A 17697-nucleotide genomic window follows, 5' to 3' on the forward strand; every position below is an offset into this window, starting at 1 on the left:
CTTTCCAGTTCCTCAGATGACCATGTTCCTCCCATCACAGGGCATTTGCACATGCATTTCCCACAGCCTGGAAAGGTCTCCCCACCTCTCTTCACTTAGTTCATTCTACTCATCACTCAGGGGCCAGCTCATATGTCAATTCCTCCAGGAAACCTTCCTTGACTCCCCAGACCCCCAAATATAACATTCTGTATTTTCCCTTCTTGGCATTTATCACAACTTGCATGTTTATATTTGTGATGACTTGCTAAGCATCAGTCTTCCCCAGTAGACTGACAGCAGAGCTGGTGTGTTTTGCTGAATGTCTTCTCCCCAGCACTGAGCACAGTGACAGGCTCCATAACCAGGACAATAGGGCCTGCTCTCAACACCTGCCTCTGAAAGGACAAAGCGGGGGGGATGCTCAGGGGTTTGAAGCTCACCCCAAAACTTGAGGTCAGGGAGGGACATACAACACAGAAGCTAATCTGAGGCTGCAGTGGTGCAGGGAAGACACAGGAAGGGCATGAGCCAAGGTAGAGGCAGCAGGACAGACCAAGGCGGAGTCCCAAGTCAGTGGGGAAAGTCTGATGGGATGTGGAAGGAGAGAGAAGTGTTAAGAACCACTTGCAGGTTTCCGGCTTGGGAAAGGGAGCGTGATGGGCCCATTCTCGAGTAAGGGGTCACAGACGGTGAGGCCAAACGGCCTTATCGCACCCCAATCCCTACTCCCACTCCAGCCCGTCTTCCTCCTGTCAGTGGCCTGGACTGTCCCTGGCACCAGACACAGGCCACGCAGCTCAGCAGCACAAGTCCCTTTTTATTAACCATCCTCCCTGGTCTGAATGTGCACAAGTAGAAAAGAAACAGTAAAATGCCCTGGCAGAGAGGGCAGGGGAAGGTGCTCCTGAGGTTAGGCCAGATTCCAGCTCATTTTCCCCTTACATCCCCCCACTCCTCACTGAAATCCAACATTAGGAGGCAGTGCAGCCCTGCTGATGACGGGCCGTCCTCCTAACTGTATCCGGGGTGGGCACTGGCAGGGCCTGGTGCTGTGCAGCAGACTGAGAAAACGGCCACGTGGGTCTGGCCCCCAGGGAACGTGAGGAAAGGCAGGTCACCCAGTCCGGGGGTCTGAGCAGAAGCCTATTTGGCCCCAACCAGGCTCTGCTTCTTCTGTCTCACGGCCCAGAGGGCAGGGATCCCTCTCACCCCACCACTGCATTCAGAGGTTTTAGGCACGAGGGGCCAGGGAAAATGCTGGGTGTTCCAGGCAGAGGAGGCCTGATACGGTGCCTAGGGTTGGCCTAAGTGAGTGGCCAAGGTGTTCAAAATATGAAAGGGGAAAATATCCTTCCTCACCCCCCCCCGGGCACAACGTAGGCGTGACCTCAGTGTGACCGACAGGCCTCCGAGGCCAGGCCTGGTAGACGTGTGGAGCTGAGGAAGTGGACGAGAGAGGGTTTGGTCCACCCCCACCCCCATACTTATGTGAACAGGAGAGACTGAGCTACATAGAAGAATGGGGTGGTGGTGAAGAGGTGATGGGGGACAGGAGCAGACAAGATCCACACTGGAAGGGAAACTTTTAGGCTGGCGTGACTACACTCAGATGTTGCCCCGTCAGTGGCCACTCAGCTGCCTTTCTTGTCTCCAGGGTACCAGGCTGGGTTGGCAGGGAAGGCGGGGACGTGCAGGGCAGGGAGAAGAGAAGCAGCCATTCAAAGTGAAGATGCCAGACAGGTTCACCTTGATCCTCACCAGCCCAGCCTGTATGGGGTCCCCAGCATGCTCCCTCACCCACCCTTGTGCCTCTGAAGAGAGGGACCCATCAGGAATGTGAGAGAGGAAAGCACACTCTCCGCCTGGGGGAAAGTTAAGGGAGGACCACGCACAGCACCGTGGCACCGGACGGCCCCTGGCCCCTGGCTCAGAGCTGGGCTGGCGCCGTTTGTAAACAGCAGACTTGGTGATGTCTGGGGATGGAGGAGCAGAGGGGTGCCTGGACCATCAGGTCTGGGTAAAAAGACAGGGTGAGGCCCCAAAAGGCTCGGGAAATGTCAACCAGCCACGGGCAAGAGGGCTCTCAGGCTCACCACAGGCCCAGGAGGCAGTGGACAAGGCATCAGTCTGCCTGCCTCGGCGCACCTGTATGACTTCAGTGCTACCTTTGGAACTTGCCGGAGGAAGCCACTGCTGGCTGGGCTGCCGATAGACTGGAGCAGGCACTGAGTCCCGGGGAAATGAGCACAGCCCCTACCCAGGGCAGGCTTCTCTGTGGAGGATGGCAGCCCTTGGTCCACACTCCTTCTCCAGAGGGAAGCCAGGCTGAGTTGTTCCTTCCAAGACCTACCGACTCTCTTCACCCATGGCTTCCAGGCATGGAGAAGTTGAGAGGTGGAAGAGGGGGGAAGGTTCTTCTGTGACACGAGACCTCCTCTCCTACCATCCATGGCACTGCCAGGATGCAGGGGCAGGAAGGGAGCTGGGTTTGAGCTGTCCAGGGGTGTGGGGCCTGATTTCACCCCAGAACTGTCCCTGGAAAAGGATGTCCAGATGTCATCCCACCAGTAGAGGGGAATGATGCCGGACTCAGGGTGGTCCTGAAGCTCTACGAGATGGGTTCCAGGGTCCAATGGCAAAGGCCAAGAATTCCCTGGGAGGCAGTGGTTATGCCAAGAGATCCACAAAAATGGCGTTGGCTGTGGTCTGGCCGAAGATGAAGGCTCCCAGGGTGACCAAGAGGACTCCGTAACTGACCATCGCCCACCAGCTGTAGAGCAGAGGGTGAGAGAGGGCCTGGTCAGTCGACCCACTTGTGACTTTGCCGACTTCCATATATATACATATATATCAGTTAATTACTGTAATTACTTATACCACTTCTCCTGTGGGTAGAGCACTTCCTACTTCTCAACGACTTTCATACAACGGTTTATGAGGCTGGGTGTATGACCCCTAGACCTGGGTAAAGAGGCCAAGACCTAACGGGATTAATTGACTGGTCACAGCACACCAAGGGCAGGACCAGAATTAGAATGCATGTCTCCTGGGACTTCCCTGGTGGTCCAGTGGCTAAGACTCCGAGCTCCCAATGTAGGGGGCCCGGATTCCATCCCTGATCAGGGAACTAGATCCCACATGCCGCAACTAAGAGTTCACATGCTGCAACTAAAGACCCCCGCGTGCCACAACTAAAGATCCTGCATGCTGCAACTAAAAGATCCCACATGCCATAATAGAAGATCCCACGTGCTGCAACTAAGACATGGCACAGCCAAATAAATAAATAAATATTAAAAAAAAAAAGAATGCATATCTCCTGATGGAAAGATGGTCAGGAAAAAGCAGGTCACATGGAGTGATCCATTTCATTAAATAAATAAATAAATAAATAAGCAGACATCTGCAAAGATATGTGTCAAAAATAGCTACAGGGTTATAACTGGAATTTTTTCTTTCTTTCTTTCTTTTTTTTTTTCCTTTTTTTGCCCGCCTGGCTTGTGGGATCTTAATTCCCTGACCAGGGATTGAACCCATGCCCTCAGCAGTGAAAGCACAGAGTCCTAACCTCTGGACCACCAGGAAATTCCCTGGTTATATCTGGATATTAAAGGTGATTATTATTTTCTTCCTTAGACTTGTCTGTATTTTTAAAGTTTTCTATAACCAATGAGTATTACTTGCACAATAATTTTTTTTAAAAGCATGCAACCTGGTCATAACCTCTCTACCATTCAGGGACATGCACGTATTAAAACAATGTAATGTTTTGCAAAATGTGGCCTATACACACAATGGAATATTATTCAGCCTTAAAAAGGAAGGATGTTCTGACACCTGCTACAACGTAGATGGACCTTGAGGACATTATGCTAAGTGAAAGAAGCCAGGTACAAAAAGATAAATACTGTATAATTCCAGTTACATGAGGTACCTAGAGGAGTCAAATTCACACAGACAGAAAGTAGAATGGTAGGGGCATGGGCGAGGGGAGAGGGAATGGGGAATTATTGTTCAGTGGGTACAGAATTTCAGTTTAGGAAGATGAAAAAGCTCTGGAGGTAGATGGTGGTGATGGTTACACAAAAATATGAATGCACTTAATATCACTGAACTGAACACTTTAAAATGGTAAAAATGGTTAATTTTAAAAAAATGTAGTGTTTTGTATCCATTAGACTAACAAATACTGAAAAGGCCGCTATATACAGTGCTGGCAGGGGTGTGGGGAACAGGGCACTTTCATTCACTGCTTCTGGGACTCTGAGCGGTAGTGCCTTTTTGGAGGGTAATTTGAACCCATGTGCCAGAGTAAAAATGAGCATGCCTTACGGTGGAGCAATTTCCTTCTAAGAATCGATGCTACTGAGATCCTCGAACAGCTGTGCCAAGGTGTACATGCAGAAGTGTGTTCACATTCAGGACACATTCAAACAGCAAAATATTCTACGGCCATGGAAAAAGGAAGCAGTAGATCTTCTTGTGTGGACATAGAATGATCTCCAAAATACATGGTTAAGTGAAAAAAGCAAGTAGCAGAAAAATGTGTCTGGCATGAAACCATTTTTGAAAAAACCTAACCAGACACAAAACCCCATGTTTGTGTATACACATGCATAGCTTTGCGTACACAGACACATATGCATACACAGAAACAGTCTACAAGGGCACACAGGCTGTGCTGATCTCATGGAGCTCTCTCAGGAGAAGGGAGAGGTGGGGAGCGGTCTGTGGGGAAAGAGGGACTTCCACTTTTTTCTCTAAAATCCTCAGTAGTTGATAACTAATAAGAACCTGCTGTATAAAAAAATAAATAAAATAAAATTCAAAAATTCAAAAAAAAATAATCCTCAGTAGTGTTTGAACTGTTACAACTAACATGTTACCCATTTTAAAAGAAGTATTTTAAAAAGTTTTTCAAAGTACACAAGTCTCCTGACTCCTGTCCATTTAAAGGCCACCCCCCATCCAGTACCTCCCTGAGAGGACCACGGGCCGGGCCCTGCTTTACCTGGCTGGCTTGACTTCCTCCATCTCAGAGAGTTTGGCTTGAATGAGGCACAGCCCTAGAAGAGAAGAGGTGGCCCCGAGAGCTTGGGTGGGCCCCCCCCGCGGCAGTCCAGCCTCCCCCTTTGCCAGGAGGCAGTGGCGGTGGGTGGAGAAAGGCCTGTGTTTACTCCTCCACACATTCCGCCTCTGTCTCCACTCTGCACCCAGCTGGAGGCCTGGCATCTGGTCTCCCAGGAGGGGCCAGCACCTGCCAGGCACCCCTTGGGCTGCATGCAAGCCCCAGAGCTAAAGGGGCAGCACTGGGAGGTGACTCAGAGGTGTCTACATTGCAGGGCCCTTCCCAGTGCACTTCTGAGCAGATGTGGCCCCCCTGCTCCAAGCAAAGTGGCAAGGGATTGCCAGGTGGCCTCCTGGAGAGAAGTAAGCTGGGTACAGGCAGAACTCATGACTGGGCAGATAGGACAGTTCCCCAGGGATCTGGTGGCAGACTGTGTCTGAAACTCAGGTCTCCCGACCCGTGTCAGGGAGCCACCACCAGACCCTAATTACTCTGTCATGGGCTGACCCAGCCAGATCCCTGCTAGTCGGGGAGTAACAGGTACTTGAATGAAGAGTTAAGAGTATAGGCTGTGGACCTAGACAGACTTGGGTTTGAAAAGGTTCTATTATTCTTTAGTTGAGTTTGTTAACCTCTAGGCAAGCTTGTTACCCTCTCTGATCCTCACACCTCCTCACCAGTACAATGGAGATGACAACTACACCTTCTTTGCAGGAGATAACGCTTAAACATGCCAGAGCCTGAAGTGGGTGAGCAATAAACGCTGGTGATGATCCTCCCCGGGAGGTGACGAGCTCAGGCCAGGAGGCCCTGGGAGAGAGTGCTGCAGGGATGCCAGGGGTCCACACCTGGGAAGACGAAGATGAAGCAGGCGGCCAGGCCTCCAATGACCGAGATGACCTTGCCGATGTCAGGGATGAAGAGCGCCAGCAGCAGGGTGAGCAGGAACCAGACCAGCGTCTGCAGTACTCGCCGCCGCCGCTCCCGCCCCACGTCCTCCTCCACCGGCATCCCCTGGTAGCGCAGCCACAGGCCTTCGACCACCGCCCTGCCCACACGGAGAGCGGCTCAGAGGCGCCCCTGCTAACAGCTCCCCACCTCCAGCCATGGGGCCAGACCCCCGACTGGGTGGATTGCAGGTAAGACTCTAAGCCCTGAGCCTCAGTTTCCTCTTCTTTGAAATGGGCCTAGCAGCCCTCTTCTCGGGGTTGCCGTGGGGACCGGACGGGATGGTGAATGTGACGGGCTTAGTGCCTCGCCTGGCCCAGGACTAGCACGACCCATGGGAACATACCCTTCTAGCCTCCTGAGAGGGAGGGTCTGGGGCGCCCAGAAAGCAGGGTGTTCAGGAAAGGATCTGGACTAGAGGTTCTCAGGGGACTCACAGAATGTTCTGGTGACTCTGGGACAAAGGGGGCCCCCAAAGACCCGGCTGGGGGTACTTGCAGGACCATGCTAGGCACTGACGCTTTGCTCTGGGCTTCCGGTTCTCCTTCTATAAAATGGACTCTACACAAGGCCCATGTTCAAAGGGCTTTCAGGGGCCCTGGTGAAAGAGAGCACCCCGGCGGGGTGGGGAGGGGACTCACCGCCCACAGAAGTGCAGGATGGGGTAGGAGGTCAGCACGCTCAGGATGATGAAGGCGCGGGCGACGGCCACAGCCATGTCCTCCGACGGGTAGGACAGGAGCACGTCGGGGTCCACAGCAGCTCCAAAGGTCAGGAAGCCACAGATGCCTGAGGGCAGGGACAAGAGGGCTGGGTCCGGGCGACCCTCGGAGGGTTAGGTTAGGGTGATGGACCGTTCACTGCTCGGTCCAACAGCAGATGGGGAGATGACGGAACAGCTCTGGAGGCTAAGACTGAGGCTCAGAGGGGTGTCGAGGCTGGGATCAGAAGCCTCCCTCCCTGCCTTCTCACGTCTCCCACCCCCACACGGTCACCTTTCGGATCTGGAACTCACCCAGCAGTTCCTGTCTCAGAGCTTCTGCATTAACGTTCTGTCTGCCCATCTCCTCATCATTCAGGTCTCAGCTCCACTGTCCCCTCCTCCGAGAATGCGTCCCCGCCCAGCCCATCCACAGTAATCCCTGCCCCCAGGCACTCCCTCACACCACCCTGTTGTGTTCTTCAGAGCACTCCTCTCTCTTGGAACTTTTTTTTAAATTTTTACTTGTTTATTGTCTGTCTCCCTCAACCAGAACACGAGCCCCAGGAGAACAGGACTCTGCCTATTTGCCACCCTTGTTCCTGTCTGTGTCTTCAGAAACTAGAACAGTGCTGGTCCTGAGAACCATCTGTGGAAGGAACCACAGGGCCATTGTTTGTAGTCTCCCAGTCCTGCTCTCTCACCCAAACCATTTTCTACACGACACCCAGAGCCGTGTGTCCCCGAGCCACACCCCTGCTGAAACGCTTCCTCTCTGCCTCCCAACAGTCCTCAGGGATCTGGCTGTGTTCCCTGTCTGGCCGTGCTGCCCGCCACCCGCCCTCAGCTCGCTCCACTCCGGCTATGCAGCCCTTCTTCTGTCCCGGCCTCAGGGACTTGGCGTTTTCTGGTTCCTCTGTCTGGAATGCTTTTCCCCCAGCTCTTCAGATTCTAGCTCCTTCTCATGATTCGGGCTTCCCCAATTGCCAACTCCTCAGAGAGGAGCCATCTGTGACCTACCCACCAAAGCCAACCCCACTCAGTCCCACTCACAGCTTCCCTGTTTCCCTGTTACCATGGCACTCACCACTGTCTAGATTTCCTTACTGATTCCTGACTTACTCCTGGAAGACTCTCTCTCCGACTAGACTGTCAGTTCCATGAGGGCAGGACCGGGTCTATCTATCTGCATGGCATCCCCAGTGCTGAGAAAGTTCCTGGGACTTACTAGGCACCCACTGAGAGCTGATGAATGAATGCATGCATACATCTTTCTCATTTGGGCAGGAGGAGGCCCAGGGTGGCCCAAGTTCAAGCCAGTGCCTACAGAAGTGTTCGACGTGTTGGGAGTGCAGGGCTGTCCCCAGGAAATCCTGGGCCAGATGACTTGGGGACAAAGAGGGAAAGTGGGAGCCCTCTAAGCCCCGCCCTCGGAGGGGAGCACTCACCTGTGCCCATGTAGACAGCGAGGGCTATGACCATGGCGGCTGTCACCACCCCACCCCAGGTCTTCACCTCAGGCCGCCGCATGCTGTTGAAGACGGGTACACTGCTCACGTGGCACTGTCAGGGTGAAGGGCAGGGTCATGGCGGGCAAGTGACCTCACCCCCAAGGATAAGGGGCAAGTCCTGGGGCCCCCACTCCGTCCTTCCTTCCAGGACTCCCCCATCCTGCCTGTAACGTGGATTCCATCCCAGGATGGGGAGTGAGCTAAGGGGACAAAAGGGACCTTGCAACTAGCACCTGAAATCCGAAGCAGATGGTGGGCATGGCATTGAACACGGCTATCCAGGAAGCTGGCCTGCGGACAAACACACAAGATGCTGCCTGGGAACCCCTCAGAGTCACCAAGCGCTGCCATGCTCTTACTCTTCATTCAGCCCCCCACGGCCTCCACCAGCCAGCATGCACACATTCAACCCACAGAAGTCTGGGAACTGGGAGAGGACACATTTACAGGTGAGTAAACTAGGGCTCTGGAAGGCCCTCCTGGGACCAAAATCCAGAATTTTTGGCTCTTGCACTTGGGCTTTTGCTTCTCTGATTTGTTCCTTTCACGAAAAAGGAAACTTTTTTTTTAATTAAGAAAATTGATTCATCCTCACATGGAAGATACAGATATTACAGATAAGCACATGTTGAAACAAATGTGCAATTCCACCTTGGCAGTTTCCATAACCTGAGGCCTAGTCTCACATTGGCTCATCTGTTTGACGTTAGTGGCAAAGTCTCCCTCATCTCCGGCTGTCACTCTTTTCTCCAGTAAAAAGAGATCAGGACCTCTTGCCTCCTTCCTAAAATGACCAATGAGTCAAGCCCCGATGAGCTAATGAGCCTTGGGAAGAGCACCTGTGTGGCTTTCTGATGCCTGACCCAGCATCTCCTGAGTGGCAGCTTCTACCCCATGTGTCTCCCGGGGGCCCTCACCCACCTGTTCAGGATGTCCGCTGGGGTCATCTCTTTATCAGGCCAGATGTATTTGATGATAATGATGGCAGTGACATACCAGGTGCCCACAACGCTCAGGAAGCTGCCAGGAAGGATAGATTAAACTTCCTCCTCCCCAGCCCCAGCTGCCTTTTCTCTCATTCCATCCCCAGGGACATCCACCCTTAACTTTAGTGACCACAAGTGTCTAATGAACCAACTGGGAGACTATCCCAAACAAAGACTCAAGAAATGCATGAGAAATAAGTTTCAGAGAAACAAGCCACATTTAGGAAGCCAAGAGGGGACCAGACTGACACTTGTGGCCATTAGGAAATGAGGTGGTTCAGCTCCATGGCTCAGAGACCACAGCAGGGTGCTGGGCTTCAAAGCACATCTGACTGAAGCACATCAATCAGAGCAGCCCAGACTTGGCGAGAGGTGCAAGCAGGGCCTTTGAGAAGTAGGAGATGCTGGAGGGTTGAAGGCACAAATACTGGGAAGTCAACATTAAAGGAAACCTTGGAGACACTGAGTGTGACCCCTTCGATAAAGGATCACAGGAAACAGCTTAGAATCCCACAGCTTTTCAGACTCTGAGCCAGGAAGCTAGTCCCTTCCCTTCATACCAAGCTGCATGGAAAATGCTGCCAGGCTGACAATCTCAAATGATCAAGAATCCCATCCTCCATGGGAAAGACAAGGCCCAGGCTAGGAGACTGCCTTCACACATGATTATCACCCATCCCTTCTTTGACAAGGACATTTGGAACTGAATCTCTCACTGATGCAAAGAGCCACTGTCTCCCTTGCTGCTGACACAAAAGGAAGGTCTTATGCCGGAACCCCTGCAAGCCCCGGTCTACCCTGCCTTGCCCACTCTTGCTGCCCCAGGAGATGAGGTGGCATGGAGGAGAGGGGTTCCCCTGCAGCCCTTGGGTCTCCAGCTGCCTGTGATCAGAGCTTCTGTCCAGCGCAGGCTGGGGTGGGGCCTCCGAACCTGGCATATTTCTGGAAGCCGATCTCCCTGGGGATGGAAAGGGGCAGGATGAAGAGGAAGGCAGTGAGGCTGATGGTGAACTTGCGGTCTGTGTACCAGGGGCTGCCGCCGGCCCCCTCAGGCTCCTTTGCCATCACAGCTATAACTGCACGGGGAGGAAGGACGGAACGTGATGCCAGGCTACTGCAGGGTGTGGTCCTCCACCTCTGCGGGGACCTCCATCTGTCTAATGGGCCCAGCAGCCAGGAGGGAGGATTCCCAGATGAATGCCGGGCCCAGGCCAGGCCTTGGGCAGGTGTTCCATGCTCTTTCCCGCCCACCGCATGACCCCCAGGGCTGGGGGGGGGGATGAGGTAGGCACTGAGGGGGGACCTCACTCTTGTCCTGCTGGTCCCCGATGATGATGAGGAAGGCGATGCAGGTCCCGAAGGTGTAGGTGGCAATGGCCACCTCACACAGCACGCCCGTCAGCTTGCCACACACAGCCCACACCACCTCCTGGTAGGTCCTCTCATTGCTGGCCTGGGAGCAGTAGGCCAGGATGACGAGGCCACTGATGATGAAAACCAGCATGGCCTGCAGGCAGGGGCGGAGCAAGAGGGTGTGGGAAAGGCCTGGCAGCAAAGAGCAGCCTGGTCTTGCTCAGCACTTACTGGCCCAATGCCCAATGCCCATCTGGCAAATTAGCCTTACCTTGCAGGGCAATTTTAATAGATTACTGGAGTTGAGATTTTCTTTAAAAACAAAAAGTTTTGAGGAAAATTTCAAACATACGCAAAAGTAGACAGAATGGTATAATGGACCCCTGTGTACCCATCACTCAAATTCAAAAATCATCAATTCACAGCCAATCTTGTTTCATCTATTCCCTCTCCCACTCTGGATTATTTTGAAGAAAATACGAGCTATCATATCATTTCATCAGTAAATATTTCAGCACGGCTCTAAGGTATGGGCCTGCTTTTTAAACATAACCACGAAATTATTAAATATGCAGTCGATGTCCAAACTTCCCTGATAGCTGGGAAGGCTTTTGAAGTCTCATCTGGGCTCAAAGGAAAGAATGCTGGAATAGATTAGTAATGTCTGCCATGTATGACGGAGGGGAGAGTGGTAGCATGTGTCTCCAACTGACCACTCCTGATCCAGAGCCTCCCTTTTGAGGTGAAGAGCCCAGACCCACCACTCGAACTGCACCTTTGCCCGCCAGGCCCGCTCACTCACCATCTGCAGCGTGATGCCAGCTGCCACTCCCCCGGCAGTGCTGAAGGCTGCTGGGAAGTTGAGCAGCCCTGCGCCCAGGCAGGCGTTGACAACGATGAAGATGGCTCCAAGTGTGGAAGTGGTGCCTCTGCCCAGACCCCCAGGAGGGGCCTCCCCCTCACTCTTGGGGGCTATGTCCACAGAGGGACTCTGCAGCAGACGGGCACGCTCCCCAGAGTCTGTGCTTAAGCCCCACTCGCCAAGGTCACTGTTGATGCTGACCTGGGCCATGGCCCTGGGAGTCCTGTTCCTGCAGGGTCTGTGGGTTCTGTCTCACGACCACATGCCCTGGGGCGCTGAGGGAACACGTTCAGCTGGAGGGTGCCACCAGCCTGTTTGGGGCTGTTACCCTAGGAGGCCTGTGGGCTCTGGCTCTCCTCAACCTAGATGGGAAAGGCAGGTACTACTGTTATCCCAAGAGACACACAGAAAGGTGAAACAACTTTCCCAAGATCAGATGGCTGAGATCCAAACCCGGGTGTGCCTCTGTGCAGAACACTGCACTGGGTGCCACAGTGTGATGGCAGAGACAGAAATGTGTCAGATGTAATTCCTGCCTGCTTCAGGCCTACAGACCTATCAGGTAAATAAGACATAAACACAGAAGAGAGGGGTACTGATATGTCAGCCCTAAAGGCCATGCATCGGGCAGGAGTGTCATGGACATATCTTATCTCATTCATTCCTTATGACAGTGGTCATAAGGTTCAGAGAGATCAGATCACTCATCCAGGGTCACATAGTAGCAAGTTGCAAAGCAGGATTTAGATCCAGATCTGTCTGGCTTCCTAATTTGTTTCTACACCACAGGGTCGCAAGAACAATCCTCACCCAGAACTGTGGGTATTTCAGTTTCTTACAGCCCAGCATACCTCCCTCCATACCTCTAAATTCTGTGGAGCTTTCAAAGCCCTTCAAAATTCAGGCCAATTCTTACTTTTCTCCCCACATGCCTGACGTAACCACTGCCCATCACAGGGGCATCCCCTCCAATGCCCCCAGCACACTGGGGGGTTTAGAATGGCTAGCAAGGCCTCTTGGGTAGTCAGATGCTTGCCATTGCTCCTCCTGTGATGGCTGAACGAAGTTGGGAGCCTTAAACTCATTAGAGAGAAAAGGGGGAGTTTGGGTGCTCTCAGACATCTGTCACCAAGCATGCAACCAAGGGACACAGCTCCAGGGGAAATGTCTCCCTGCTGGCTCCAAGTCCAGAAGGATCAGTCAGATGCCACAGGGCTTCTTCCTCTTGTGCAACCTGCCACCCAGCCAACAACTCAGCAAAAAATCAAAGCAGTGAGCAGTGTGGAGGCAGTTTAGGTTTCCCAAGTTTCAGCGTAGCTCCAGAGAGAGCCCTGCAAAGTTAGCACTACTTGAGCCGTGAGACCTTGTCCTCCACCCTGCTCACATCCCAGACACAGAGGTCTCTGCATTGGTCTGACATCTCTCAGCCTCCCCTCCCCTCAAACTACTCTGCTCCATGGTCCCCAGCTTACCTGCTCTTTCCACCCCTCCAGCTTTGGTGGAGGGACAGCTGCTCCTTACAGCTCCTTCTCCCCAAAGATCTGGGATCTGATTCTCCTCACTTCCCTCTCTGCCCCCAGTGTCTTCTTTCTCAAACTCTACCTAAAATTTGTCAGCAGAGAAAGAGTCTGAGCTGTTTCTGTGCGGGTCAGCAGAGTGAAGGGAACCGAGGCGCTCTGACTAACGGAGTGGAGCAGCAACTCAGTTAGGTTAACAGGCCCACGGAGGGAAAGAGGCTAGACTGTCACAGCAGCTCGTCAGCAGAGCCAGAACTAGAACCCTGATGCCCACACGCTCAGCCCAGAGCTGTAACCACTGCACTAGGCCCCTCAGATCCCAACCGGAGCAGGTTCCCAGGCCAGCCTGGGGCTGTATCCCAGAAATACGAGGGGTGGGCTGCATTGGAAGGTAGGCCAGGGCGCACCCAGGGCGGGGGGTGGGGGCGATCCTCAGGCTTGAAGCGAGGAGAGTGGGTTGCTGTAGGGTAAACTGGGGATGGGCTCCGGTGCTCCATCCGGGCCTAGGACTGATTAGGTAGAGACTAGGTGGGGACAGGCCGGGCTAAGGCGCGGCAAGGGCGGGCCGGCCGACAGAAGACGGGTGTGGGGCGGAGGACACCGGGCTGCAGAGCCCTGCAGGGAGTGGGCAGGGCTCTGCCACGGTGGTGGCCCTGGGGGCCCAGGGACCTAACGTTTCCACCTCCACCAACCTGTACCTCCTTTCACTTACCTGCGGTGCTTGGAGCCCGGGCCGGCTGCGGAGGCACGTGAGCAGCGGTCACATGACCGCCGGGGCTGGGGCGGACCGCGGGGTACACTGGGAGCTGTAGTTTTAGGCAGGCATTAGTCTTGGACACCAGATCTCCAATCCTCAACCCAACCGCATTGCCCCAAACCAGCGTCGACCCCCAGCCCGCCCGTTTATTCTGTTACTTTAGTCCTGGCCTCTTGGCCAAGCCACACCTCCTGCCTCCTAGCAAGAGCGTTAGGCGGTTTGGTGTCTTTGCCAGTACGGATGCTGTGGGCCAGAGCTATTTGGCCTCATTATCCTACTTTGTCTCCCTTCTTACATTCACACCCACAGCCAATGACCCTGGACTTTTTCACTAGGGACAGCGAGGGGTCATTTGTACCTCCTTGAGCTGTGGCTGGCCTGAGGGTTGTTCATGACTATAACCCCAGGGCCTAGATTCTACAATTGGGGATCTGAGGCATTGGTGTCACTCACATAAATAAATACCTGTTGAATGAAGGAATGGGTGTCCAGAGACCTGGCTTCTGTTTGTGGCTGTGTGCCACTTGCAAGCTGTCACATAATCTTTGGCATTCCAATGTCTTCATCTATGTTATGTCCTCTCCATGCATCAAAGGTCCTTGCTGATGAGGTCCTGTGTACTGTTTACCCAGTTTCCCTCAATGGTGACATTTTGCAAAACTATCGTACCATATCACAACCAGGATACTGACATTGACACAATCCACTGATCATGTTCAGATTTCCTCAGTTATATTTATAGTCATTTTTTGGTGTGTATTTAGTTCTATACAACTTAATCATGTGTAGGGTTTACACCACATTCAAGATTCTGAACATTTCCATCACCACAAGGATCCCTCCTGTTACCCTTTTATAACCACACTCACCTCCCTCCAGCAAGGCCCCCCTTCTGTAACTCCTCGCAATCACTAATCTGTTCTCCATTTCTAAAAGTTTGTCATTTCAAAGAATGTTATATAAATGGAATCATACAGTCTGCAACTTTTTAGAATTGGCTATTTTTACTCAGCATAATTTTCCAGAGACTCATGCAGTGTGTCTATGTTTTATTTATTACTGAGTAACAATATTCCATGGTATCTGCAGTTTGTGCAACTAATTACTTTTGAAGGACATCTGAGCTGTTGCAGGTTTTTTAAAACATAAATAACAGCTTTATTGAGATTTATGAATGTTACCAAAAAATTTATACTTTCAGTGCCCAATACAGTGGTTTTTAGTATATTCAGAGTTTTGCAATCATTGCCACTATCTAATATCAGAACATTGTTATCACTCCCCCCAAAACCCTGTAACCATTAGCAGTCACTCTCCATTCGTCCCTCCCCCAGGCCCCTGGCAACCACTCATCTACTTTGTGCTCTGGATGAGCTGTTTTCAAGGTTCATCCATGTTGAAGCATATATTAGTACTTTATTACTTTTTATTGCCGAGTAATATTACATGTATGTATGTGTACGGCTATATCACATCTTGTTTATTCATTCATCAGTTGTTTGGACATTTGTGGTTTCCATTTTTTGGCTATTATGAATAATGCCACAATGAATGTTGAGGTACACTTTTTTTGTGCACACGTTTTCATTTATTTTAGGTATATATTTAGAAGTAGAATTGCTGGGTCAAATGGTAACTCTATGTTTAACCTTTTGAGAAATTGCCAGACTGTTTTCTTTTTTTAAAAAAATATATTTATTTATTTTATTTATTTTCGGCTGCGTTGGGTCTTGTTGCTGTGTGCGGGCTTTCTCTAGTTGCGGTGAGTGGGGGCTACTCTTCGTTGCAGTGCATGGACTTCTCATTGTGGTGGCTTCTCTTGCTGCGGAGCACAGGCTCTAGGCGCACAGGCTTCAGTAGTTGTGGCATGCGGGCTCAGTAGTTGTGGTTCGCGGGCTCTAGAGCACGGGCTCAGTAGTTGTGGCTCACAGGCTTAATTGCTCCGCGGCATGTGGGATCTTCCTGGACCAGGGCTGGAACCCGTGTCTCCTGCACTGGCAGGCGGATTCTTAACCACTGCGCCACCAGAGAAGCCCTGCCAGACTGTTTTCTAAAGCAACTGCACCATTTTACATTCTGACCAACAGTGTATAAGGGTTCTAGTTTCCCCATATCCCTGATAACCCTTGTTATTGTCTGATTATAGCCATCCTAGTGGGTATGAAGTGATTCTCATTGTGGTTTTGAGTTGCATTTCCCTGATGACTCATGTTAGCATCTTTTCATGTGCTTATTGGCCATTACTATGTCTTCTATGAAGAAGTGTCTATTCAGACCCCCTTTTTATTGTCAAGTTGTAAGAGTTCTTTATATACAAATACAAATCCCTTATCAGTTATGTGATTTGCAATATTATTCTCAACCTTTCTGTAAGACTGTCATTTAAAAAAAGAAAAAGTTGGTCTTTCAGTTATTAGATATAAATAAACCAATAATTTATATTAAAATTTTTTTCCAATCAACTATACACCAATAAAAATTAATTTAAAAAATTTCCACAGCCTAGAAGTAAGGAAAAAAGTTTCAAACAAAATTCTCAAGTTGGTTGAGTGAGCTGGACTTTGGCTGTTTAGATGTAAGCCTAAGGCAGTTGTTCTAATAGCACCCAATGGCTGGCCCATGCGTCAGCTGTATCTGCATCACCTAGAAAGTTTTCTTTTTCTCATTTAAAAAAATAGATTCGCAAGGCTTACCTGAGACATATTGAGTCAGAGTGCCTAGAGGTACGGCCAGGGAACTAATATTAAAAAAAAAAAAAAATCCAGATTTGGGAACTATCCTACCTCAAATGATGGTGAAACAAGGTGTGACTACTCTTTCTGGGCAGGCAAGCTACCTCCTCCATCAAGTGGAAGAACATTTTAGACCCTAGTAGGAAATGAGGAAAAGGTTGATGGCCAACAGACTGAACTGTGAGAAAAACATCAGGTTCACACCCTACACGACTTTTCAGTGAGGAATAGGACTTGGTCCAGGGTGAGCTGGAAATACATGCGTTTAAAAATAACAAGGTCAGTCGGGTGGTCAAGTTCCTTTTCCAGCTGAGGTCTTGGCAGCCAACTTTCAATCATTTTGGCTCCAGATAGGGAGACTTAAAGCAGTTTCTTCTAAGCTAGGCAGTCATCTCCTTTACAGAGCAGCTGACTAATATGTTTACTGTTTCCCCATTTAAGATAGTTTCCCAAAGACATCCGGTGAATCAGTCCATTCACTTGACCTTTTACCACCTTGGTGTATCCATTAGCAATAGGAACACAGAGAGCCAAGGAGCAGGAGTGAGCCCATCATGTACTGTGTCTCTCAGAGAGCGAGGAGCAGCAAGGGGGAAGGAACAAGTTGAGCCTGCTTTCCCCTCCCAGCAATAATCAAAACACTGTGGTTGGGCTCTGGGCCTGACTCCTGCTCCACTGCCTGTCTGCCCAGTAGCTGTCCTATCTTGAATGGCTCCTGGCATTAAGCAGAAGGTGACAGAATAACCTTGGGATGTCTGCTGACAGAGCATATGACTTTATAGTAGAGGCTGCACACTGGCGATCTACTGTTTGCATCTTGCTTGCAAATCATTAATAATAATAATAAAAAAATTAGTTGCCAGCTTTTAAGCATCAATAGACCTCCCATAAAAATCAGGATTTCCATTTTATTTGAAAAATTTAAGACCTGCAACCCTGGGCTTTCATTTTCACAGTACCTGTCACTTACTTCCCTACTATGCCTCATCTCTGAGGATGCGGGATGGTCACTGACAATCATCTCACACCCAGTTCACATCGCTTTTTTACTTTACATGCACTGTTCGTTTATATTACCTACTTGACTCCTCTAGACACCAAAGTTGCCACCTCCCCTCCCCATCTCCTCATCACTGCCTCTAGCCACAGGATCCTTTGAGGCACTCCATTTACTTGTCCACCAAGGTCCAAAGGATTGTACCCACATTTTCAGCATTGTTGGACTGGACGTGAGGAATGACACGACAAAGATGTGGCTTTGGTTTACATTCGAAACAGCTA

The 17697-nt window shown here is 51.0% G+C and overlaps 1 protein-coding gene and 1 long non-coding RNA gene across 4 annotated transcripts; one reads left to right on the forward strand and one right to left on the reverse strand.

The window, feature by feature from the left end:
* Positions 1-779: 779 nt before the first annotated feature.
* SLC38A7 (solute carrier family 38 member 7) lies at positions 780-17660 on the reverse strand. 3 transcript variants are annotated; one of them, XM_082439494.1, is made up of 12 exons: positions 13640-17660; positions 12883-13012; positions 11351-11772; positions 10504-10702; positions 10127-10271; positions 9131-9229; positions 8443-8500; positions 8147-8261; positions 6640-6787; positions 5899-6098; positions 4994-5048; positions 780-2752 (listed from the first exon to the last, which is right to left on the reverse strand). In XM_082439494.1, the coding sequence occupies exons 3-12, from the start codon at positions 11618-11620 to the stop codon at positions 2650-2652; spliced, it is 1392 nt and encodes a 463-aa protein (XP_082295620.1). In that variant the 5' UTR covers positions 11621-11772; positions 12883-13012; positions 13640-17660; the 3' UTR covers positions 780-2649. The 3 variants fall into 3 exon arrangements, with proteins under 3 accessions (XP_082295620.1, XP_082295622.1, XP_082295621.1); XM_082439495.1 differs by lacking the exon at positions 780-2752 and adding an exon at positions 3878-4779; XM_082439496.1 differs by lacking the exons at positions 10127-10271; positions 11351-11772; positions 12883-13012; positions 13640-17660 and having other exon boundaries at positions 2503-2752; positions 10504-10573.
* On the forward strand, positions 6063-8722 carry LOC309649488. The gene is made up of 2 exons (XR_014257143.1): positions 6063-6189; positions 8358-8722. It is a non-coding gene; the product is annotated as an uncharacterized lncRNA (long non-coding RNA).
* Positions 17661-17697: the final 37 nt, after the last annotated feature.

Source organism: Balaenoptera physalus (assembly GCF_965194825.1).
Source record: "Balaenoptera physalus genome assembly, chromosome: 19".
Classification (NCBI taxonomy): Eukaryota; Metazoa; Chordata; class Mammalia; order Artiodactyla; family Balaenopteridae; genus Balaenoptera; species Balaenoptera physalus.